The 24,815-nt window shown below is 43.9% G+C and overlaps 2 protein-coding genes across 2 annotated transcripts; one reads left to right on the top strand and one right to left on the bottom strand.

Moving 5' to 3' along the window:
- The first annotated feature begins 4,184 nt into the window (after nt 1-4,184).
- tril (TLR4 interactor with leucine-rich repeats) lies at nt 4,185-6,767 on the top strand. The gene has a single exon (XM_070985073.1). The coding sequence runs from the start codon at nt 4,278-4,280 to the stop codon at nt 6,765-6,767; it is 2,490 nt and encodes an 829-aa protein (XP_070841174.1). The 5' UTR covers nt 4,185-4,277.
- A 2,112-nt stretch (nt 6,768-8,879) lies between these two features.
- Nucleotides 8,880-22,830, bottom strand: LOC139345907 (cyclic AMP-responsive element-binding protein 5-like). The gene is made up of 11 exons (XM_070984790.1): nt 22,797-22,830; nt 20,198-20,264; nt 19,805-19,898; nt 17,758-17,867; nt 17,093-17,325; nt 14,128-14,254; nt 13,763-13,834; nt 10,566-10,919; nt 10,148-10,441; nt 9,959-10,067; nt 8,880-9,154 (listed from the first exon to the last, which is right to left on the bottom strand). Exons 2-11 carry the CDS (start codon nt 20,249-20,251, stop codon nt 9,018-9,020), a joined length of 1,584 nt encoding a protein of 527 aa, XP_070840891.1. The 5' UTR covers nt 20,252-20,264; nt 22,797-22,830; the 3' UTR covers nt 8,880-9,017.
- Nucleotides 22,831-24,815: the final 1,985 nt, after the last annotated feature.

The raw sequence follows: 24,815 nt of genomic DNA, 5'->3' as shown, positions 1-24,815 counted from the left end.
AATTTGCTATTGATTAGAGCGCTGTTGGAGGACTTAGCTGAGGAACAAAGCTGCTGTTAATCTTCATTGTGGCCCATCCTTTACACTGATTACTATGATAAGCCCCAGATATGCACTAGTTTCATGCTCTGTTATGTTACCAGGATGTGTCCCATATGGATCATCTCTCTGATGCATATTAGGCCCACGGGGAAAAGCGAGCTGTTGCGACCCCTTCATTGTGATGTACAATAGCACGCATATGTTTCCACTAGCATAACTTTGTGCAAGTCTGTGACTCTGTTTTGGTGATTGGTGCCATACACTGTCAGTTCTGCTGCGTTTGGTGCATATGGGGTATATGATAAATGTTCACCTCAAGAGTATCACCTGCTGGTTGTAATGTGATGTTGTAGTCCTATATGTGTATGTGTGCTAGTATGTACTAAATTCCTGCTTGTGTGCATTATCTGGCACAGCATGCAAGATGAAGCATTTGACCTCTTTTCACATTTTAGCTGTGCTGCAGTGTGAGGTACTATCAAATTTATTTATTTCATCAAAGATCTGGATTAAACAATATTTGACGGACCACTCCCACGCCTAGAGGGTAAATATGAAACAAGAGCCAGGAGATGGTTAGTTTAACATAAATACTAGAAACAGGGGGGAAACAGCTGTCCTGGCCTGGATAATGTGTTAACTAGTGAGCTTTAGTGGTGCTGGTAGGCAGATTTTATTACCTTTGGACAGTGCCAGACTTGCTGTTTGCTGTGATTCCAGTCTGTGTGCTAAGCTAAGCTAATCAGTTGCTGACATCATATGTACAAAGACAAAGGAGTGGTATCAGAATATGAAATTATTAATGCATTAGTCTGAGCAGCATTTGCATGTGTTTGACCTACAACACCAACAATACCAGTAACAATGTATTTGGTGACTTTTCACCTCTGCTGTTGATAAAGATTGTGAAATATAAACCATGTATAATGATGCTTACTGTTGCTTATGCAACTGCCCCTCATAAAAAAACAGGCTTTATTCCTCCCTCCACACACACACACACACACACACACACACACACACACACACACACACACACACACACACACACACACACACACACACACACACACACACCACACACACACTTGCTCTCCCTCTCTGTCTCTCTCTCTCATTCACAGAAAAAGCCGGTTCAACACCTGAAGATTGTACAGGAGAAATGTAACCCTCCTAGACGACCTACATATGCTACAGCCTCAGCTCATTTACATGCACACGCACACACAAACTCACCTACACTGACCTGGATATTCTTCATTTCATGTAGACATGCTGTCATGCACACACGCAATTTGTCAGTCTCATGAAACAGGCATACTCAGCTGCAGACAGAAACACAAGCCCTTCTCTCTCTCTCTCTCTCTCTCTCTCTACCCCCTGATGGAATTAGGTTTCTCTCTCTCTTTCTCTGCTGAGAGGCTGAAGTGTCATATGGCCGGCTGATTGGACATTGGTCTATGTAAGAGGCCCGCTCGGAGGAGAGAAAGGTGATGAAAGGATGGGCTGGCGAAACCATTCTGCAGTGTTTATTGTGTGCAGGCACAGTGGCAGACAGCTCAGTACGAGGTCCTCAGTGTCGCCTATTGTGCCAGCTTCTTTGCGAATCTGGGTCAACTCCAGAACACTTTTTCCCTCTCAACAATCTTTGTCTATATCAGTCTAACACTGCACTCCCCTCCCTCCACCTCTGATCCCCTGCTCACACTTCCCTCAGATTGTTTTCTTTTCTTAGCCTGTTATTTCATTCTATCCGTCCATCTCATTTACACACAGAGCTCTCCTGGGAATGAACGCTTCACCCTTATCCCCCTCCAAACGTTACTACATGAGAGTTAAGCTGAAGTTATTGCTGATACTCCGGTGAAAGCCCAGTCTTTGCCGATGGAATCTTTTGTGTATCCCTCTCAACTCTGACATGGACCGGGCGACTGCCATAAAACAGCTGGACTGGTGTGTCATCGGCAAAATCTCTGAGTGTTTTCTCAATGTGTGTGTTCCTCAGAGAGAGAGAAAGCGACACTAGGAAGACAGGGATACAGAGGGGGGAGGGAGCAGAGATGCAGAAACACTAAGCAGAGATGGCCAGACAGGAAATAACCTCCTAGAGAGAGGGGGCTTCCCCAAGGGTTGTATTTTTCTCTCTGATACACAGACACTCAGTCACACACAGCTATAATGTCTGACTATGAAGTCTTCCAAGAGATATGCATGAGAATGAGGCCAGTCGGAGAGTGTGTTTGATGCTTCTGCTCTGTGTTGGAAATGACAGGAGCTGCAACAGTCATCCATTAGCTTGGCACTGGAAACCATTGCATCACGTGCTTCTCAAGGGAAGTTGCCTGTGTGTGCGCGTGAATGTGCACGAGTGAGTTATGACCGCTCATTCTTCCCATGGTTGCCAAATCTGTATTCACAGACATTCGTGCACACTTGTTAGAAGTTACTGTATGAAGCACACTCATATGGTCTCGTCACATGATCGAAGAGAGACTAGACATCAAGATCAACATCAACATACATATTACCCAGCAATCATCATTCCTTATCTATATATGACAAAAATATCAAAGACATACGTAATGATTTATTGAATTTAAATTTTTTTTAATATAACTTTTTAAGGTTATGTCGAATAAACATACTTCTGCTGCAGATTGCTGTCAACTATTTAACAAAAAAATCCACTTTTACTTCAATAAAAGCCTGTTCAAAATTAGAGGAAACATGATGCATGGTGTTGATAAAGGAGTAGGCTACTGAGCTCATCTAATAGGGCTGTGATGACATATCAGTTTTAAAAGGTTTGGAACCACTGATATAGGCTGTGTATATGTCAGCGGTATAAGCACTCTACCTCATCTGCCACACGTGCAGATGTCTTGGCAGTAACGTTGCATGCTTTTCAAACCGGACTGGAGCACAAACCTCCATGTACGCTGCAGATAATCATACCTCACTCTGCACAAAGCCTGCATGCTTCATTCACCCTGCATTTATTTCCCCGCTTTCAAGTTGGAGATCTTTAACTCAGATTTGGCACCTCTCCTCGTCAGTCTTAACACACTTCACGACCCGAATTCCTCATCTGCAAAATGTGAACCATCTGTGCTCCTTATGGCCCCGGCATCGCAAGGCGCGTTAATGAGAGAACTGCAGTGAAGCTGCATGATGATGGTGTTCCTACTGTAAAGAGTGCAGGCTGAGCTGCTGATTTGTTGACTGTAGCTTATACTTAGGCCTACTCATTTTTGTGTATGCAGTGTTCAGATTTAATGGCCTCTGGCTCGCAGAATGCATCACTGTTCACTGGGCTGCAGCTCTTTCATGAATTATAATTTTTCATACCTTATCAAACACAATGGCAATATGAATTTAAGCTTTCTGCTAAACGTGTTTCATGAGTGACTCTACTTTACTTTGTCTGTGCCCCCCTGTGAGGGAATTGGGGTTCTCTTGGGGTTCCGTGGGAAGGAGATCTTCCTGTCTGCTTTGTCCATACCAGGGATCTGATCCAGATCTCAGACCCCCGGTGGCTGCGGGGGCGCGCAGAAAACTCGGTCAAAGGGTTTCTCAAACTCTCCCTCCCTCCCTCACTGTACAGACTCGTGTGTGTGTGTGTGTGTGTGTGTGTGTGTGTGTGTGTGTGTGTGTGTGTGTGTGTGTGTGTGTGTGTGTGTGTGTGTGTGTGTGTGTGTGTGTTTGATTACCTGCGTACACGCGCAAAGCTCTGGCTCTCGTGCGTCTAGAGTTGTGCACATCTGTTTTTGGCAGGGTCGCAGAGTTGCGTGGGAGGGACTTTTTCTGTGTGTGTGTGTGTGTGTGTGTGTGTGTGTGTGTGTGTGTGTGTGTGTGTGTGTGTGTGTGTGTGTGAGAGAGAGAGAGAGAGAGAGAGAGAGAGAGAGAGAGCACGCTTCTTCTTTTTTTTTTTGGCGAAACTCTGTAATTCGCAGCAGATGACCACTTGGGGGGATGGAGGCTTTACTGTGGATGTGAGCGTTTCCTCAGACAGCATCGGAGCGCACTGCACAAATTAATTTGCTCAACAGACGATGCTGCCAAGTGATGGAGCCGTGTGCTTGATGTGTGCATCGCTTTTTTCTCCACTTTTCAGAGCAACAAGTGGACAATGGACGAGTCGATCTCCAGCGTGAGAGAGGAGAAGGGCGACTGCACCTGAGCTGCACAAAGCGCATGCCGCACCAGTCTCTGGCTGTGCCAGCCGCGCTGTGGGAATGGATACCGCCAATTTCCTGGCGGGGATATGCTTCTTCCTGCTGGTGCTCAGTGGGTTTATCTCTTCCTCACCGGCGACAAGCTTTTGTCCCGACCGCTGTGACTGTCAGCACCCGCAGCACCTCATGTGCACCAACCGCGGGTTGCGCGCTGTGCCCAAACCCGCCGCGCGAGTGTCCGAGGAGGTGCTGATCTTCAGCCTTGGGGGTAACTTCATTGGCAACATCTCCGCCTTCGACTTCACACGGTACAGTGACCTCGTTAGGTTGAATTTACAGTATAATCAGATACAAACCATCCACCCAAAAGCATTTGAGAAACTCTCCAAGTTGGAAGAGCTGTACTTGGGACACAATCTTTTATCAAATGTACCCGCCGGAACTTTACAACCCCTGAAGAAATTAACAATTCTCTATGGAAATAATAATGGCATTAAGAAAATCACCCCGGAACTGTTTGCTAACTTGGATAATCTTGTGAAACTGCGTCTGGACGGTAACTCAGTAGAAGTTCTGCAGGACTCCGTTTTTAAAAGTTTGACCAGTCTACATTATCTCCATCTGGAATCCAACAAACTGCAGCACATTCACAGAAACGCTTTCTCTAAACTCACCAACCTGCGCTTTCTAAACCTGGCCCACAACAAGCAGTCCGCCGTGCGCAGCGCGCTCACTTTTTCCCAACTCAGAGCTTTGACAACTCTGCTGCTGTCTGAAAATGAAATTCAGCACGTCGGAAACCACGTCTTCCAAAATCTGAAAAAGCTGTCAACACTGTCCCTCAGCAACAACAGGATCTCTCGCCTGGACAGAGGGGCTCTGAAGGGGCTGTCGAGCCTCAGAGAGCTTCTGATTGACGGCAACGAGCTGGAGGAAATCCCCGCCGGTCTCCTCGACTCCCTGGAGCGCATTGAGGAACTTGACTTCAGTCGCAACCGGATTTCCAGCGTGGACTCTTTGGCTTTTTCGCAACTTAAACATTTGAAGGTGCTGAAGCTGAGGAACAACATGCTCACCAGCCTGTCCGGGAGCGTCTTCGCCCTCAACAACGTGCTTTACGACCTGGATCTCCATGGCAACAACTGGACGTGCGACTGTCGGCTGGATGAGCTGAAAAAATGGATGACTGCTGCGCATTCTCAGGGCAAATTATTGACTGTTTTTGTGCAATGCTATCACCCAACCACACTGAGGGGGAAATATCTGGACTATGTGAACAGCTCCCAGCTGCAGATTCTGGGGAACTGGACCCACTTGTGTAGGAGCCAAGCTGGGCCTGAGGAGAGCCGGGGAGGGGGTGTCTTGGTAAAGGTGGAGAGAAAAGAGATAGGACCAGCAGTTGCAATAAAGAAGGAGGAGAACGGTGAAGAGGGTCAGGTGGAGGACACACAAGGGATAGATTTGAGACAGGGGGACAGGGATGGGGTGAAAATGAGGAAAGAGGGTGAGAAAAGGAAAAGAGAGGGACAGGAGGAACTGGGAATCCAGGGAGACCAAGGCGGTGTAGAGGTGGCATCATCCTCTTCTTCACTGGAAAGAAAGAAACCAAAGAAAATGTCATTCCGCCCACGATCACGACCTGCCACAGAGGCAGCTGGGAAAGGTGCTAAAGGGAGACAAAGGTCAAATGTCATTTCCAGAACTGATCCTCTAGTTGTTTCCACACCAAGTCATCCTGGAAACACCACTGATCCAAACACAGGGATCACCAGCGCCTCTCCGGTCCAGTCAGGGGAAAAGTTTGATCTTCTGAGGTCAGATCAGGAGGAGGCTCTGCCTGTAATCACAGATCCTTGTGTGTTCAATCGCCATTTCATCACTAATGTTTCAGTGGATGAAGTGACATCTAATACTGTCACCGTCTACTGGACCACCAGGGATCATCACCGCTACACACCAGGACCTGGGCCAGGCCTTGATGAAGTCCACTACCGGATTCTGTTTGACCGCTTTGGGACTCCTGATCGCTTCCCCCGCTACGTTTACACCCGTGGCTCAGCTCGCTCCGTGACCCTCAGAGAACTCAGCTCAGATGTGACCTACGTGGTCTGCGTGGAAGGAGTAGTCGGGGGATCTGTGTGTCAGGTTGCACCCCGTGACCACTGTGCAGGGCTGGTCACTCTCCCTGAGGGGTTCAGCCGCGGAGGTGTGCTGACCTCTGACCTCCAGCTGGTGACGGTGGCCACGCTGGCAGGGAACGCCGTGCTGCTGCTCGTCATTGGCGGCGTCTGGCTGGGGCGGAGCCTGAAGAGGAGGCTGCAGAGGAGGAAGTCGGCCGTGCACGTGCGGCACATGTACTCCACCAGACGACCGTTTCGTCCCACCATGGCGACGGCCTCAGTGTCCACTGACTTCACCAGCTACCAGAGCAGCCGCCCGACGCGACTTGCACCCCTGGAGGAAGGGGACCTCATTGAGTTCCCTTGTGACCGCTTTATGGACAGCAACAGTGTTCGCAGAGACAGTGACATGCAGAGATTCTCTGACTAGAGCCGTTAAAACCTGACACTGTAGAACAGGAAAATATGCGAATCTTTGGTGTAGCCTTCAGACTATAGAAAATACTAAGTCTTCTCTGTGGACACAGACCAAGCCAACAATCACCGCCATGTTGCCTTTCAATTTTCATTTGACCACAAAAAAACTTTTAAAGGGACAAAAGAACAGCTGAGCTCATCAGTGCCTTTTCAGACACCAGAGGAAGTCCAATCCCTCTGACTTCCTCTTCCTGCTTTGCGCCTTTCCTCTTTCATTTCCTTGCACCTGCGTTCTTTCTAAATGTGGGAGTTGTTGTGATGGCAAGTGTGCAAGCATGAATGATTGACCACTGATTTCAACTATGGTGCTAATATTGAGTTCACAGACATCATAATGTCTCATATTTGTACAGTGTGTAATGATGGCTGCTGGTTGGCAGGAAAAAAAACACTTTTGTATTACATCTATCATGTTTTACACTTTTATATATAATTTTGCATTACATTAAGTAAAATCCCCAACAATGTGATTGATTTGTCATTTGAGTGTTTATAGGTGTTTTACCTCTAAGGGGATTATATTTCCAGAGACAAAGGAATTATATGCAGAGTACTCTATACATCCATTGATAAACAGTAGATATTCATATACAAACGCTACATTCATCATCACCCTTTTGAACTCCAGGTTATGTTTCAAGCTTTATTTTTACTCTTCATGCCATTCACTGGTGATATTAGCATGAAACTATTTCTTTTATTTTAAAATGCAGAGCCGTTAATGACATTTTTTCCTATGCAACTGGTATTTAGTGCTTCAGATGGAGATGTGTGAGGTTGTGGAAGATAAAAGCAATAGTATGCTGGAGACGTAAGTGTGTGTGTCTGAGTGTGCATCTATGCTTCGCATGCGTGTCAAGATGAGGTCTGGCAATAGTTAAGCAGTCCCTTTGTTTGAGTAGACAGGGTGGAGTGCCTCCCACACTTAGTCCAAATCATAGACACACGCGCAAACACACACATATACATGCAGGCACGCAAAGCAGTTTCATATCACCAGTCAAGACGTCAGAACGGACATTTTTTGACATGAAACCATTTTGCACTAAAGAGTCACTTTATTTACAACCAGTACCAAAATGAAGCCCTGAAATTTGGGACACTTTACCTCACAGTTAGACAAGTAAACATTTAAAAACAAAAGTCATTTTAAGGCCATTTCGTTGTGTATTATATATTAAGAAATGTTTTTATATTAGTCAAACATAAAACATCTACTGATCTTTGCAGGCCACTCCAGTTACTACAGTCAGCCACCACTAACAAAACCAGTCACTAGATGGCAGTAAAGACCACACTGTATGTACAGAATCAAGCTCATAACTATAATTTCATTGGTTACAACCAGTGATTTTATGAGTCAAACAAATTCAGATTTTATGTCATAAAAATTAAAATATTATATAAAAAACAACAAAAAACAAAACAAAACAAAAAAAACCCACAAGGAAATACCAGAATAAGTGCTTTTATTATTTACTGACAGGGATTGAGACATGAGGTGCAGTTTATAGTTATTTAGTGTTGAGGCAGTATGAAAAAAGTGCCTGAATACTGTACAATCATGTTTTAAATGGCTTTCCAAGACAGATGTGGCTTTGATTTGAGCTCTTAAAATAAACGTTCTTTTTAATCTTAGTATTAATTACTTGTAGAAAAATACAGTTGTGAAGCTGCGTCTGCGTTGAAGAGAAGGCATAAGGTGTGCACTCACAGATGCTCAGTTAGAAATATAAAACTAATATATAGTCTCAAAATTAGTGCAAGATGAAAGAGCAAAAGACACTGGCAGGATGTGTTATGATTGTGTACGTGCAAAGCCAGCAGGCAGCAGGCAACGGTTAGATTGCTGTGGACAGAAACAGACATTTTCTGAATAAACACAGGGTCCAGTTGCCATGTAACCATCACAGTTTTTAACAAGGCTTTCAGATAAGGTAGTTTTTGCATCTGTTATGGAAATGTATCAGTATGTGGTTCTGGTCTCTCCTCCAACCAGAAAAGAGGATAATAATGTTGAAAAATACCTCAGTGTTCACATGGATTTATAAATTCACCTTATTCAGTTCAGTATTTCATTTACAATACAAAGAGAAATAGATCCACAGCTGAGTGAGACTTAAGTGTAGTTATGACAGAAACATAATTCAGTCTGGTCAGATTGAGCCATCCAGTTCCCACCCCCTCCTCTATACGGTGAGGGCTAGCGTCCAGGGTGGGGGTCATGCCCTGTGTCGCCTCCGACTGTCGAGGAGGTGGAGATGCTGTTGTGTTGGATGGCCTGCAGTTGAGACCCAGGACCTGCAGGGGTGGGACTTCCTCCTGGGCTCACCCCTGCAGCTGGACACAGAGACAGCTGTCAATCAAAGTCACTGACCCTGTGTGGACTGTCCATTCTGTGAGTGGAGTTCGTGAGCATAGAATGAAAAACCAACTACAGCTCAGATTAAAGGAAAATATCTCTTTTATTTTAACAAATACATGTAAAAAGACAACAATAGAAGTAAACAAATATAACACATGCCAATATTGCATCTCATCATTTGTTCTCTGCAGCTCCACACATAAAACATAATGGCTGCTTTCACTTAAGCCACAAGGTGCAGTATTTTTCAATATCATTCATGTTAGGTCACATACAAGTTTAGTTCTTGTTGAACGTTAACTTAAGCCTGCAAGGAGTGCAAGATGGGCATGGTCTGCATTGTGATGCAAGCTAGCTTCATGCAAGGCAAAATGGCCAATGCCAGAATATTGCATTGCACTCCAACAGTATTTTAAATACCACCAAGGTCTGGTTCATTAAATGAGTATCAAAATGACAATGAAAAACATTCCTTAAAGTGGAGAGTTAAGAGTGCAGTGCTTTCCCCTGATTGGCTCTCCATCAGAATAAAAGTGCATGTACCAATATTTGGAGAAAGTGGGGTTAAAAGCAGAGTTTTTACTCTTCAAGTGCTGTTTGGTTGCACTCTGTGCGGTACAGTTTAAGGTCCCTGTGTGTGCAGAACGGTGGTTTGCACATACAAGGTGTAAAGTATCTGAAATATACCCTCAGTGGTGGATGGAGATGATTGGTGTCAGGCGTCTGGCAAAGCTGGTGAGATTTCTAGACAGGAGTGCAGGGTAGTGGGGTTTACTCACTGGGGTACCCCTGTGCCTCTCTCTGCCGGGCGGTGACAGGACAGTCCTTGTGGGTGAGCAGAATCTGCTTCAGTTGACCCACCTCTGACCGCAATGATGTCACCTCGTTCTGGAAACACAAAGAGAAACACTCAGTATCCTCGAGGTGTAGATTGTGTTTGTGTGTGTGCTTGTCAGAGCGTGTCCCACCTGTAGCTGCAGGTTCGTGTGCGTCAACTCCTCAGCTTTCTTCTCCAACGACGACACCCACAGTTTCCTCTTCTGTCGGCAGCGGGTGGCTGCAGCCCGGTTACGTTCCAGAAACTTCTGCCTGCGTTCATCAGGGTCATGCTCTGCCGTCCTCCTGCGACGACCTCCTCCTCCTCCTCCTCCTCCTCCTCCTCCTCCTCCTCCTCCTCCACCGCTGCAGCTACCACCTGCCTGCACTGCACACTGGGAGTGGGGTGCTTGGGAAGGCTGCATCTGCTGCGCAACAGGAGATAACTGCAAACAAAACAAAGACAAACATTAAAAAAGTAGCCATACTGTGAGTCAGGTGTTACTTATAACACCATTGATATAAATACATACAAAATATATACATAAATGTAAATGTAATGCATTATACCTGTGCTGGAACAGACAGGGGAGGTGCAGGAGGTGAGCCCTGGTGCATGTGGGGAGGCGGTGATTGGTGAGCCTGAGCGTGTGGTACATTCGCTGACTGGTGAAGCTGGTGGCTGTGGGCGCTTCCCAAATGGTGCGGAGGTGGAGCATGGCATCGCTGTTGGTAGGTGAGGGGTGGAGCTGGAAGCTGAGAATGATGGTGATGCTGAGGATGATGGTGGTGCTGTAGCGGAGGTGCTTGATGGCGCTGCGACATCATCTCCATCATGTGCCCCATGGACGTCACAGGGTTGTTGATGGCGACCATTCCTGGGTGGTGCTGTTGGAAATGATGCCCCAGCGTCTGTTTGGATCTCTGAGTGCAGATAAATAGATCAAAAATACACATAGGTATACATTATTACAAACTGTTATCATTATTAAACACAGTGGAGTCTCAGTAGTCAGCATCCTCATCAACTCATAACTCTGAGTTTATTATGGCCTGTAGGAATGTTACAGACAACTAAATTCAATTCTCGGATATCTGAAGGATCCGGTAAGACTTTGAAGCATTGATGAAGATGCTTTTTAAAATCTCACCTCCTCAAAGCCCCTTACCATATTCTGCTCTCCTGTACTCTTCAACATTACATCCGAACCTCTGGTGCCTGTTTCCAGACCGTCTGTCTTCCATATTCTATACCTCCTACAACATATTGAATTATTCACAAAATTTCTTGCTTAGCTGAGAAAAAAGCTAACTCGCTTCTATTGGAGACAATGAATCATCCAAGTTCTCTTGGTAAGATCGTACAAGAATATTTAATACAAACACTGTATATGAAGAGCTCATGATTATACATAAACATTTTCCATCTCTCCCATAGTGGGTGGGGTGAGCTGGACCCCCAACACCAGCTAAATTAGTCACAGCAGCTAAGCTCCAAACCTACAGGCCACTTCAGGTAAAACAAGTCTTAACAGCAGGCTCCCACATATCCCACTTCTATGTCTCAAAATTGAAATGATAAGTGCTCTCAGACCACACTTGGTCCATCATCGCCATTTGTCCACAACCGTGGAAACAACTGTAGATAAGTGGGATAATGTGTTCCAATAAATGCTATCGTCTGCAGCTTGATACCTTCACACTTTATCATTGCCGCGTATCATCTGACTAAACAGACTGTAAGAGCTAAATTAAACCTCATCTCACCTTTCTCCTATGCTCAGCAGAGGAGAGGGAGAGAGGGAGAGGTCATGTTTAGAGCATGACATCACCCCCCCTCCCTGGCAATATTGCTATCTGCTCCCTGTTACACAATATTTCTTTAAGAGAAGGAGCAGATTTTTTTCCCCCCTTCAACCATTCAGCGGCGAAAAAAGGGAGCACATTTAGCGGGTGCCAAGGATGAGGTCACCGAGCTGTCTGTGCCAGCTTTACCAGCCAGCCAGGCTGCCAGTCAAACACGCACACACAGCCACACACACTGAACAGGACGGGACACGAGTGTTTCAGCTACATAGAAACACCCTGACACTGGGGCCTGTGATTACATCATGGATCTCCTTGGACTGGATGACACACCACGTTGATATTTCTGTCTGGAGGGATCAGTGAATGAAGACACGAAACTGTACACGAAACACTGATCCACTTGTCAAACGTTTACTTTTCCACTTCAGCTGAGTGTGGAGTTACTGTACAATGGAGGCATGTTAATATACCTCCTGTGGTTTAGCAGACGCAGAGTCCCGTTTCACACCATGGAAAGGCAAAACAAAACACCTGGCAAGACTAAATTACAATAGAATAGAATAAGATCGGTCTAGAGAAGAACTGTGTGTGTGTGTGTGTGTGTGTGTGTGTGTGTGTGTGTGTGTGTGTGTGTGCTCAAACAAGAGAAGAAGAGCGGTTCAGATTTGAACCCCAGACACTGAAACCTGAAACCACTTTTCATTTGCCGCTCTATATACAAGCTGTGCACATGAAGCCTCTGAGTGTGTGCATGTGGACACGGCGATTTCACAGTTTTCCCTTTCAAGTTGCTTTTGATAGCACACATATATTTAACAATTCATACTACATGCACCTAGAAAGAGGAAATGTAAAATTTACAAGGGGAGAGACTGAGAGCATTTTGACAGAAGGAAAATATAACAACCAAGAAAGCCTGGGAGAGCATGTAGATCGTGACTTCCTGTGGCACAGACCTGTGAGTGTGTGTGAGTGTGTGTGTTTAAGTGTAGAGTTACACTCTGTTTCCTGTCCATCCTGATTAGAAAGTAATAAGCCAAAGGCAGCGTGTGAGGCAGAGTGTGTTCTGTGGCTTTTGTTTAAGAGCAGAGATGAGAATACAGAGGTGAGCTCATACAAAGTTAAAGGGATAGTTTGACATTTTGGGGAATACACTAACACAGAGTTAGATGAGAAGACTCTCCGAGTTATCTGTTACATACAACGCAAATATGAAGCTACAACCAACAGTAAGTTAGCTTAGCGTAGCCTAAAGACTGGAATCAGATGGAAACAGCTAGCCTTCCTCTGTCCAAAGCAAAAGCTCACTAATTAACATGTTATAACTCAACTGTGTAATCTGTTCAAAAACCGAAGGCAATAATTCAATGTTCTAGTGTGTTATGTGCCAAAAACAAATCTTGGATCTGAGCACGGATTAAGTAAATGAAATAAATTAGAGGGTTTCAGGGTGCTGGTAGGCAGGTTTTGTTACCTTTGGAGAAGGCCAGGCTTGTCGTTTCCCACCATTTCTAATTTTATGCTAAGCTATGCCAAACAGCTGCTGGTGGTAGCTTCATACTGACCATACAAATATGAGTATAAATCATCTACGTCTCCACCAGAAAGCAAATAAGTGTATTTCGCAAGATGTCAAACTATTCATTTAATAGTTGAACTAACAACTGATTGTCAGCTTTAGTCCGAAAATAATGGCACTGATATCAATTGTCAAAAAGCCGCTTGTGGTCCTGCTGTAGTGTATGTACAGTCTACACTAATGAAAACATACTTATGAAGATAAGATTCAACTGCTTGCCAATAGATCTGCTTAAATCTTTCAGACTACACCTCTCATAAATTGTAATATGTGTTGTGCTCATACTGTCATATGGCGTAAAATGTTATTAGCAGAGGAGAAAGCAATAATCCACAGAAACAGGAAGAAAATATCAGTGTTTGAAAGGACTGCTCAGTACCTGAGGCGAGGAGCAGGAGGGGTTGTGTACAGGACCTGGTATACCCATTATACAGGACATCTGCTTCTCTATCTGAAGAGAGGAAGAAATTGACACAAAAATAACCTTTCAACCATGACAAGAAAAGGCTTCAGCACATACATAACCTCCAGTATAAAGAGTTCCCCACAAGGTCATATCCATTTGGAGTTTGACACTTTGATTAATTCATCCACAAGAGTGAAGTGAATTTTTCTGTCAGTCATGAATATTTCTGACTCGGGGATCTTGACCACTTTGGCCACTATACCTGCATATATAAATCATAATGCACGCCTGTCTGAATGCAAATGTTTGTGTGCGAGTAACCGCTCTCCCATACTTACGGGCATGTGCTGAGCAGATGCCCCTTGCATGGCGGGGTCTGGCAGGGTGCCAGGTAAGGAGGCTGGCAGCGGTTGTCTGTGTCTTTTCCGCATGTGGAGGAGGGAGGAGAGCGGCCCGGGAACCGGCCTGTGGTCAGCCACAAAGAGAGAGAGGGACGGGTCATGCCAGACAGCTATCCACAGCTACAGTTTCACTAATCCGGGTTCAGACAGAGGTGCAAGTTGAAACATTTATAGCTGGGTCTTAATGGCAGATGGAGGTGAGACTGAGATAAATGGGCATGGTTATTTTACATTTTCCGACTTACCCTCAGAGATTATGGGTCTCTGAGATTTCTGCCTCCACCCCAATTCAGTGGAGGTGATTGAAAGTTTGGTTTGGGTGTTCAAAACATTGAACAGCTTCATTTTAAGCCATGTGCCTTTTCAGAAACAGTGTCACAGTTACTCTGGATAATCCACAGACCTCACTGTGAACAGTTTTATATAACAAATATTCCAGATGAAATCTATTGTTGCTTGGATTATCCAGAATAATATGGACATTGTTTCTGAAGAGAGTTGTTTCCGTGGCCACACTCTGTTCACATCCATTGTACTGAGGTGGAGGCTATGTTTTTGCCATATTAGGCTACTTTTTATTTGATTGGGTGATTCTAAAAGGTTTTGGGCAGTTTGTGATCATTTGTCATACTGTTTTAATTGGTGCAGTTGAATCTGGTTCTGTTTCAAATTTATACTATTTTAACTGAATACTGGAGGTATGGCTTAGTATTGAATGCTTTGTTTTCCTTGTCATGCTCATATTCCGCCACAGAGTTTAAGCGTTGGCTGGATGCAGGTATATTTGCAACCAAGCAGCATGTGCATGTGATTTTAACAAAATGCAGTCACACCCGACTAAAGAAATGCGGCGAGACAAAAGGCAGATTTGAGGTTCGTATTTGGTTGGTTGGTGTCAGTCAAATCCGCTGGGTGGCAGATGAAATCCCAGAGGTGGAAACCTAAAAGAAATGTGGGCACCTAAAATCAAATCTATCCGCATAGCTACAAACCACGAGACGTGTTAGTGAGAAAGTAAGTTGTTTTGCAATTTCGGTCAACCAACTCAAAACAAATCTGGACAAATGGACGAATCAAAAAAATTATTGTAAGTGAGCAAAAAGGCGTAAACAGAGGTTTGAGGTGAAGCAATGGCAATGGAAACTATGATGAGGTGACAAAAGTGAAAAAAAAACAAAACAAATATGGATAAAAGGGACAGCTTGAGGGCCAGGAGAGCAGCTCAGGGATCACAGCGGGGGATGTGGAGACCCGGGGTGCCATGTGCTGACCTAACTGCTCTGGCTCTCAGCCAGTCGGACAGCGTAGGCCTCGCTGAGGTCATCGGCAATGATGTCATCACTGAATCTGGGGTATGCGGCCCGTTTAACATACAACAAAGTACACACAAACCAAAACAGCATTTCCTAACGTAACCACAACAGTTCTGCCGGGCCAACAGCCAGACACTGAGAGACCGGGTCGCTATGGAAACCGGTGGTAAACATGAGGAGAAACAGTCAGACACCCAATCCATGGTTCATTCAGCAACACTGAGTAACATGCTGTCTGGATTCAGCTGGCACTGATTTCCTGCACCATAATTGACTGTCAGCTCTCTCTCCTCTGTCCCGTTGTCCTGTCTGGTCCTGGACAGATGTTTGGAGCTTATTATGTCACTGACTCACTTCTGGTACCTCGATTTATCCAATCAACAGCACAGATGTGACAGAGGCTTTGTTTGTCCACAATATGTGTTGCAAGCACAAGTCAGTTATGGGTCTATTGATGGGTGGTAATAAGAAGGCTTTTATTTTTGTAAGACTGGGCGTTGGGATAAGAGAAGGGTTTAAAATTCTTTCTTAGGCTTCATAGTATTCAGAACAGTGCTACAAATGTGAAGCATCCTGGTGGCCTGGCTGTTTAAGGCACTGACCATGTGCTCACAATGTCCCTTGGTTGAAGTCTGGCTGGAGACCTTTGCATTCATTGTCATTCTCTGTCTCTCTCTCTCCCCTTATTTCCTGTCTGTCTTTATTGTTGACTCTCTGACAAAGGCATAAAATATTAAAAAAAAAAAAAAAAAAAAAGTCACAAAGTGTCACAAATCTATTAATGAAACGAATTCTCATTTATTGGGTGATAACTATGACTATTAGACAAAGAAAAACTTGACTAAAAAGAAACATTAAGTGTGCTTACAGCTGAAACATTTGAAATAGTTAAGATACTGAAAGGACATTTCCAAGATTAAAACGGTGGAATGTTGTAAACGTACTCTACACCAAATCTAACATCCAAAATATGTAAAATTGGTGTGATATCTTTCATTAAACTCACAGTGTATGTGAATGGCATAAATCAAAACCGAGTTGAAATGGCAGGAAGAGAAAGAACAGCTGCTGGTCAGATGAAAGACAGGAACTCCTCTAATCTGTCTGTTGAACTGGGTGATAACCAGGGAGCCGTGGAAGCTGAACAGGCGCTGAGAGGCTCCAGTCTGGTTCTGAGTCTTAACAGACATAACAGAGGCTGTGTTTAGGTGGCAGGGTGGGTGGTGTCAGTGGGTTTGAGTGGGTGTTACGCAGCCGTTCTCCATCTCTCTTGCTATGACTTTGTTCTCTCAGTAAATTGATGTTTGATTTTTTTCCCCTTCTTTCTCTCAGTTCATTAGCGCAGTGATAAATTATGCAGGGGGAAATGCCAGTCTGTGCCAGACAGAATGAGTTATAATACATCCAAAACAGGATGGGCGAGACATTGTGAAGGAGGGGAAGAAAGAGCGAGAAGAGGCAGCGTTAAAAGGAAATATATGTGTGTGGGATGTATGTGTGTGGGTGTGTGTGTGATGAAGAGAATAAGTATTACTGTATACATTCAGATGCCTTTAGGTGTGAATGTGTGCAGCCAAGGCCGTACTCACCCTGAGTGTGTGAGCGGGGAAGGAGCCTGGGTGATGACTGATCCGGACTGGGAGGAAGCCAGAGCTTGCTGGGCAGCCAGGCTGCAGCTGGGGCCCATCATGGTGCCATGAGCCTGGGGATGCTGCAGGGGATGGGTCTGGGGATGGTGCAGCGTTGGCTGGGGATGTGGGTGCTGGAGCTGAAGCTGGGGTTTGAGCTGGTTCATACAGGACGGCCCATTATGAGAAAGCGTCTGTTGGGAGAAGTGAGAGCGACAATCAGCTGGGACCACTTTGAACCCACAGAGCAGTGTCTACTTTCAGTCAGTGCGTGCTGTGATATGAGGTGATTTTGATGTGTGTGTGCGTGCATGCATGCATTTATTGAGGTGCGCGTGTCTGCTTGTGCCTGTGATGTCTAGCTGTTTAATTTACAGGGGAGAATGTGATCGCCTGGTGTGTCTTTCCTTGCAGCAGGTCAGATATCTTCGGTCGTCTAATTGGGTCCGACTGCTTTATCTCCCTCACATTAAGTGTCACTCAAAACGCTAACCTGACAGACCTCACAAGAAAGAAGACACTTGTCAGCACTGTGTCTTGATTCTTTCTTTCTATTGTTTTAAGGCTCACGTCAGCCAAAAGACAGAGAAATTCTGCAATATTTTGGTTTGCATGTTTCTGTTGACCTGTTTGCTCTTTTCCTCTTCTTGCGCTTGAAGAAACTCCTCCTCTATCTCCTTGAATAGACCAACCTCTTCACAGTTCTGCAAGAATCGGGTTGGCGTCGGAGTCTCGTCTAGAAGCAGAAATATACATTAAAAAAAACGGGTTTATAAAAATTAGAGCACATTCATGCACTGCTGTCTTTTGCTGCAATACTCTCCCCTGATTTAGCTTGTTTGCTTTCAAAGTCAACTGTCATCCAAATTGTAATGCCAAGCCTCGTCTCTCTCTGTGATAGCATCAGTCTGTCTCTCAGAGCCGTCTAAACATGCAGGGGTCAAAGGTCAGCAGGGCTCTTTGTTTTGACATGAGATTTCCTGCAGGAGGCGTGACAGGCTGCAGGACAGAGCCACAGAGAGAGAAAGAGACACAGAGAGAGAGAGAGAGAGGCGCAGAGGGAGAGTCTGGAGAGGTCAGATGTCATGCTGATGTTTACGTCCAGACAGACAGCTGTTTCTATGGTTACAGACAGTGTCATGTGACGAGTCTGGATCATGGCAGTGCAATAGAAAAAATATGCTTGGTGAAGCCACTTGTCATGCACCTATCCTGCATCCATCATTAGCATTTTCAGGGCTTTCAAATTTAGAACATTAAAGCTGTGATTAGTGAATTGAAGCAAAAATATGCCCCAAATATCTGAACACTTCATCTTCAAATAGTTGCAAATCTGTTTTATTTAATGTCTAAGTTGAGTTAAAAACCACAGCAATAATAATTTGCTGTTGCATGAAGTACACATTAGGGTTTAATTATGGTTTCTGAAAGGCATTTTTCCCCTTATTCTTATTTTTGCTTTGACAAAAAAGGATATAAAGCAGCATTTAGACAACAATGGGACACAAAATCTCCCCACTGAATCCCATGATAATTCAATTATGTTTGGGTTAGCAGGTCTTTAAACAGGATGACCCCTTTTCTATTCATTTGGGGGGAAATGAAGCCTTGAAAGAATTGGAAGGAGATAAATAATTTACAAAATCAGAAAAATGAAAGTCAGGAGGTTTTGCAGTTTTTATCTAACTCTGTTATAGAACTGAAATGATTCACCAATTAACTGGCTGGTTGATCAACAAAAATATAAATGGAAATTAATCATGTTTTAGTTATTTTACAAGCAGCGTGTCAAAGGTGAGAATTTTCTGTGTTTCTCTGTATTTTATAATAGTCAGCCTCTTCTGGTTTTTGGCGGTTGGTTGGACAAAAAAAAAAGCTGTTTTGAAGATGTCATTTTGGACTTTGTGATTGACTTTTTATGTTGCTCTTTTCTGACATTTTATATTCATAGCAATGATTTGATTAATCAAGAAAGTAATCAGCAGATTGCACAGTACAGTATACTTAAGTGCAGTAACCCACTGATGTAATAGATGGTATTTACTGTCCATCTGATTTTGGTAAATATTTGCTCAATTAATTAGCAAACTAGTTCACTGTTATGGTCGAAGCCTGGTGCAGACAGTACCGCCTATCCACACACATATGGTTACATTGATTCTGTGTGCTGACCCCTGTACACCTCCTCCCTGTGTTTTTAATCAAAGTGGGTCTTATCAGTATGTTTGGTCTAATCTGATGGAGTATACTGTACATGTCGCAACATGGGCGACTCTGTTACACAGCACTTACTATCTGAGGGAAGGAAGCCTGTATCGAGCTTATCTCATTTCATACTGTATAACGTAGCGTCATCATTTTTTCATCAAGCACTGATCCTGAAAAGAGGCCACCACACACTCATGCAGCCAGACAGCAGGTGAACTGTGGGACATATAACATGTCTAAGTAGTAAAAAAAAGAAGAAGATTATTTATGATTACAGGGAGATGAGGGGAAAAACTACTGATTCAAAGTAAAATATCTCCAAAGGTTCTGAGAAACTAAATACTGCACACAAACTCCATATGATAATGGTCATCTTAATGTTAAATAAAACTGCGGAATGAGTGAGAGTTGTCATTCCATATTTCCTCCTTTGCATGGTTGCTCGCTTCTGTTGTGCTGGCTCACCTGTAAAAGCCGTATCCGTCTTGATGGAAGGGAACTTGAGGGTCATCTCATGCTTATGTCTGTGGATGATCAGATGCTCCTCTAACTGGAAGCGCTGCAGCACACCGACAGAGTGAGAAAGACATGAAGAGATGCGTGCAGCTGTATGACATGACACATGGGATGAGACGTTCATGTTAAATCGGCTGATGGCTCTCGTAGCTGACTATTCAGTCATAACGCTCTTAGTCAAAATGAAATATATATGCATGTATAAATACATGTATTTCTGTTTATATACACTCACACGTACATATATGCATAAGTATACATATAATATACTTTCCCACAAAACAATTTCCACTCTTGCTGTTACAGTGCGGGTGTAGCACACACATAATGTATCCAACTGACCTGAGAGCAGCCTGGGGCGCCGCACACATAAGGCCTGTCCTGTTTGTCATTCATGTCATACAGAAGCCTAGAAAACAGAAGAAACAAGAACACCACGTTAACCTGCAACTTCATCATACTGTATGTGGGGAAGTTTCTCAGGTCCCAGTTACTGTATGATGATTTCACTCAGCAGGAAGCCTGCAGTTCTCAGTTCTGTATTTTTATTTATGCACAGACAATGCCCTGAGATAAATCACACCCTAAGCTTCTATGATACAGTTATCCTCCTATTATCACGTCTTTATTGTGGAAGCAGTGTGTAATGAGGTAGATGCCACAGATGATGGATGTTTCACCCTGAGACACAACATTATCTAGAGGAAAATGATCCCTTTGGTGCCAGCGGGAGTGTAACAGTCTTGGCTTCTACCAGCATCACTGTATGCTGCAGGTAGTCATTTTATTAGGACAAGTACTATAATACAAACAATCTGTTTGTGTCTTTCCTAACTACTCATTACACATTGCTAATAACATGTAAGCACCAGAATCGCATCAAGATCTGACAGATCTTCACTTTTCATGGTTATTATGTAGCTACGTTCCAACTGTAGTGCAATTGTTTTGACCTACAATTAGGCTTTCATCAGGGCATCAGCTAATAATACGCGGGTGATGAAAGGACACTTTCCAATGCGTAACATGAAAATAAAGTCATTGCAGGGTAAAAATACCAATACAAACAGAATATAGTATAATGATAAACCCACAAGCGGCGCTAACCCAGGCTTGACCTGCTCAGCTCTTCAGTGGAGATATTAAGCCAGTGATGGGCAGTAATTACGACCTATTTGAAGTGCTGCTGCCGCTGCTGGCCCGTTGTTTTCCGCTGAGAGCAAAAGAGGGGAAGAAGAGCTGACCGCAGACATTCCTCTGAGCTGAGTGTCACCAAACAAGATTCACACACTTGTAGAGAAGACCCAGAGGTCAACAGGGTGACCCTTCCTTGACTTTTCATCCTCCTACCGTACTGATAACCACAGAGAGGCGGAAGAAGTGATCGAGGAATGACAAAGATGAGAAATGCGTTAGACACTTCACAGGTACACACACGTTTTAAAACTCTGCGTTTGCATGAGTCGAAAGCACAGAGAAGACAGTAAAGTTGGTCCTGATGTGATGGGAAAGACTGAGAGTGAAGAGACAGAGGGCAAAAGTACATGCTTCCATATGAAATGGAAAGTGTGCGTGTGTGTGTGTATTGGGGGGGTTGGAGAGTGACATTGAGGTGATGGACACGGGAATGGAAAGGGCAAGTGGCAGTGAGAGAAAGAAGGAGGAGGACACAATGAATGGAAGACAGAAGGAATGAGGGTGGGAGGCAGCAGAGGGAGGGCTGCGCTGTGGGCCTGACTCCTGACAGGTTTGAACCTGCCTCAGCCCCCGTTTTCCAACCCCAGGCAAGTAGAGGTGACTTCATAGGTGTGTGTGTGTGTGTGTGTGAGTGTGTATCTTTGTTTGTGTGTCAGAAAACCGAATGAGCAAGCAAGTGTCCACAACACAGCTATAGATGGATATATAGTTTAGCAAATTAGCTGAAAAAGACAGATATTTTCACTTTTTTTTTTAATGTCAAACATTGAAGTTTACAGTGTGTAGCCTGTCTTGCAGCAGTGATACGTGATTGGTTGTGATTACATGACCTGATATTAGAGAGATCAATAGAGAGCTGGATAATGTGAAGATCGTTATCCTGAACCGTTTTCACCTCTGTCCTACTTTCAGCCGCACTTGTACACGGATCAGCAGACTCAGCACTTTTTCAGCAAAACCTTCTGTCAGAGCGGTTACATCAATGCAGAGTGACGTCATCCCTAATACATAAATCCAACAACAGACAGGACAACATGTTGCCAATTCAAGGCGGATTAATGCCCGTGTTGGAAAAAAATAATATCTTCGAGGCGACTAAACTACACGACTTTTTTCCCCCTGCTTCCTCCTCTGGCATTGCTCGACACTCACGATCGTCAGAGTAATGATGGTGAATGACATGATACACGCAGAACTTTTAAAACCACCTGTGCTTGTGAATCATCTACAGCGTCCTCTTGTTCCGCTAAGAACGAGCCGACTTGAGCTACTTACTACTTCTCAAAGTTGCCATGTTTGATGGATGAATGTCAACAAAACATCGAGCGCTCGCGCCGGTTTACAGCTCACTCGGCTCACATTTAGGCAGCGGTTCTGAGCAGCAAATCCTCCGTCAAGGCGGCCGGTCAGGGTCTGTGTGTTTCTCAGGAACATGCCGGTATGTGTCCTTTCCCTTACCGCTCCGTAAAGCAACCTGTTCAACTCATAAACAAGCCCGGCACAGCTGTATGGAGAGTGCTGTCACACCCCCCAAATAGACTCTCGCGCTCAACCCGTCCGCCTGATGATGAGACTTCACCGGGACGGCTAGCCAAAAAACTTCCCCCGTTAACTTTCCAGTAGCGTCAAATAACGTATAATATAAACATTAAAGATAAATTCAGCAGACTGTGGTGAGTGTCAGAAAAGCGCTTCGCTGCGGGGTTTTAAGTTTTGTGAATGAAAGTAAATTGCGGAGGCTTACCTACAAGTGGAGAGGGACAAGCGGCGCTCCAGAGAGGAACCACGTTGGACTGGAGCGGGATTACAATACGTTCTATTTACAGAAGCATTACATCACCCTCCCGGTGACGTCACGTGGGATTCCTGAACTTCTAAATCATTGCGGTCCCGTACGGAGAGAGGGATTGAGGGGGGGGCGGGGTTACGACACCGGCCGGTAGGGGGAAGGACCGGGCAGGGACACGCTGGTGGACCTGGACCGGCAGACGAGCCGAGTCAGACACACTAGCAGCAACGTGACGGGACACGGGACAGGCCGGGTGGGCGGATGAAACCCACTTTTTTTCTCCTCTCTCCACACTTTCAGTGTCTGAAACGGGACGTCCCAGCGTCTGCATCGAGTCAATGCGTCAACATGAGCAAAACAGGCCCCGAGGTTTTTCTTTTCAAAAGTTTTCTGAGGTATATGATGTCGTTTAATTTATTTTGGATTTAAATTGTTATTATGAAACAAAACAGGTTTGTGGCGTGGAGAAATTGGGCCATGCTATGTCCTGAACTGATCCCAATCGATGACTAGAATATGATTAATAGCACATATCCTAAGTAGACAGCTAACGGCAAAGATTGACCTAATTCTGTAGTAATAAAAATAATAAAACTGTTGTTGTTACATATGAATATGAACAATAATAGGCTAAACTGGTCCATTGAGCCTCTGTTTTAATCTCTGATGACCCCAAAAAATATATTGCCTCTCTGCCCCAAAATCTTTATCTCATCAGGCAGTCTTATTGAATAACAACCTAATACTAAAGCATTCACTTACCTACAAATTTACAGTTAACATGCTTACTTAAGCCAATATATATTAGCCATATGATCCATCACTGTCAAATTTGAAATCTGCACTTGAACATATTGTATATAGACATGTACTGTACATAACATCCACTTCATGTAAATAAGTCATCTTCTTTAGTCATTCAATATTTATTCCTTTGCATTATTCAAATGTGCTTACAAGTTACAGGAAAAAAAACAAAAAACCTGTATGTAGACATTGTATATTGCTTGATTTTATACATATACTTGCATGTACATAGTAGTTCTACCTTTATTTTGACCTATGTTTGTTCAGCTTTGGTGCCCCTGTTCTTAGCTGTATGTCTTTTTCTATCTTCACGTAAACTATTCTTGGAACTGTGTAAATACATTGAGAGCAATGTAAAAAAAAAAAAAAAAAAGTCAGAATACTTGAATGCGTGCACACGTGGCCAATGAAGCTGATTCTGATCTCTTTGTCAAGAGAGACCTGAGAATAAAAAACATGTTATCAGACAACCATGCAACCAGCACACAATAAATTACATATTTTAAGTCAGACAACCGACAATCAAGGGACCAACAGAACAGGCATAATTAATACACATATGTTATTATACATATTTTATCACAGTAATCATAAAGCATATTAGGGATTATAAGGATTTATAAGGATGAAAGCTGTTTGCAGTTAATTCCATTTAAAAGATGCATATACTTGAGTGTAGTTTTGCTGAGGTTAGAGCAACCATGTGGTGTATGTACAGTGACATCAAGTTATTATTGGATCATACAGTATACTGTGGCTATAAGATTTAAAAGACAGAGGAGATGTGGGGTAGTTCAAAAGCTTTAGCAGGGGAGCACTATTGATGAAGTTTGACACATTGTGACTGGGTTTATTGTTACCATCAGTACATGCACACAGTCGCTGCACACTGTCGCCATTGTGTGTTTGATATGATGTCATAAGTCATGATCAGGGCAAGGAGTCGCACCCCATCCTGACACAAGTTTGTGTCATATTTTACAGAGGGAGCTTCATAGCTTAACAAGTTGTTATTCATCATGTTTTGTATTAAGACCTTTTAAACAAGGGTGTATGGTATATTCAGGCTTATATATCCTTTTTTCAATAAGTCACAGTAAATTATTGCTTCAAAAATGTACATAAATGGTGACTTATGTAATTTGACAAACTTATTTATATGATGCC

The sequence above is a fragment of the Chaetodon trifascialis genome, chromosome 17, assembly GCF_039877785.1.
Source record: "Chaetodon trifascialis isolate fChaTrf1 chromosome 17, fChaTrf1.hap1, whole genome shotgun sequence".
NCBI lineage: Eukaryota > Metazoa > Chordata > Actinopteri > Chaetodontiformes > Chaetodontidae > Chaetodon > Chaetodon trifascialis.
This window is presented reverse-complemented; position numbering and strand designations above follow the sequence as displayed.

Bases quoted from the DNA above. Each gene is read 5' to 3' on its own strand.
- tril (XM_070985073.1), top strand. From the start codon at position 4,278: ATGGATACCGCCAATTTCCTGGCGGGGATATGCTTCTTCCTGCTGGTG.
- LOC139345907 (XM_070984790.1), bottom strand. From the start codon at position 20,251: ATGAATGACAAACAGGACAGGCCTTATGTGTGCGGCGCCCCAGGCTGC. The intron at 19,899-20,197 runs GTCAGTTGGATA...GGTGTGCTGCAG, and splicing joins GCGCCCCAGGCTGCTCTCAG to CGCTTCCAGTTAGAGGAGCA. The intron at 10,920-13,762 runs GTACTGAGCAGT...ATCTGCACTCAG, and splicing joins CCTCCTGCTCCTCGCCTCAG to AGATCCAAACAGACGCTGGG.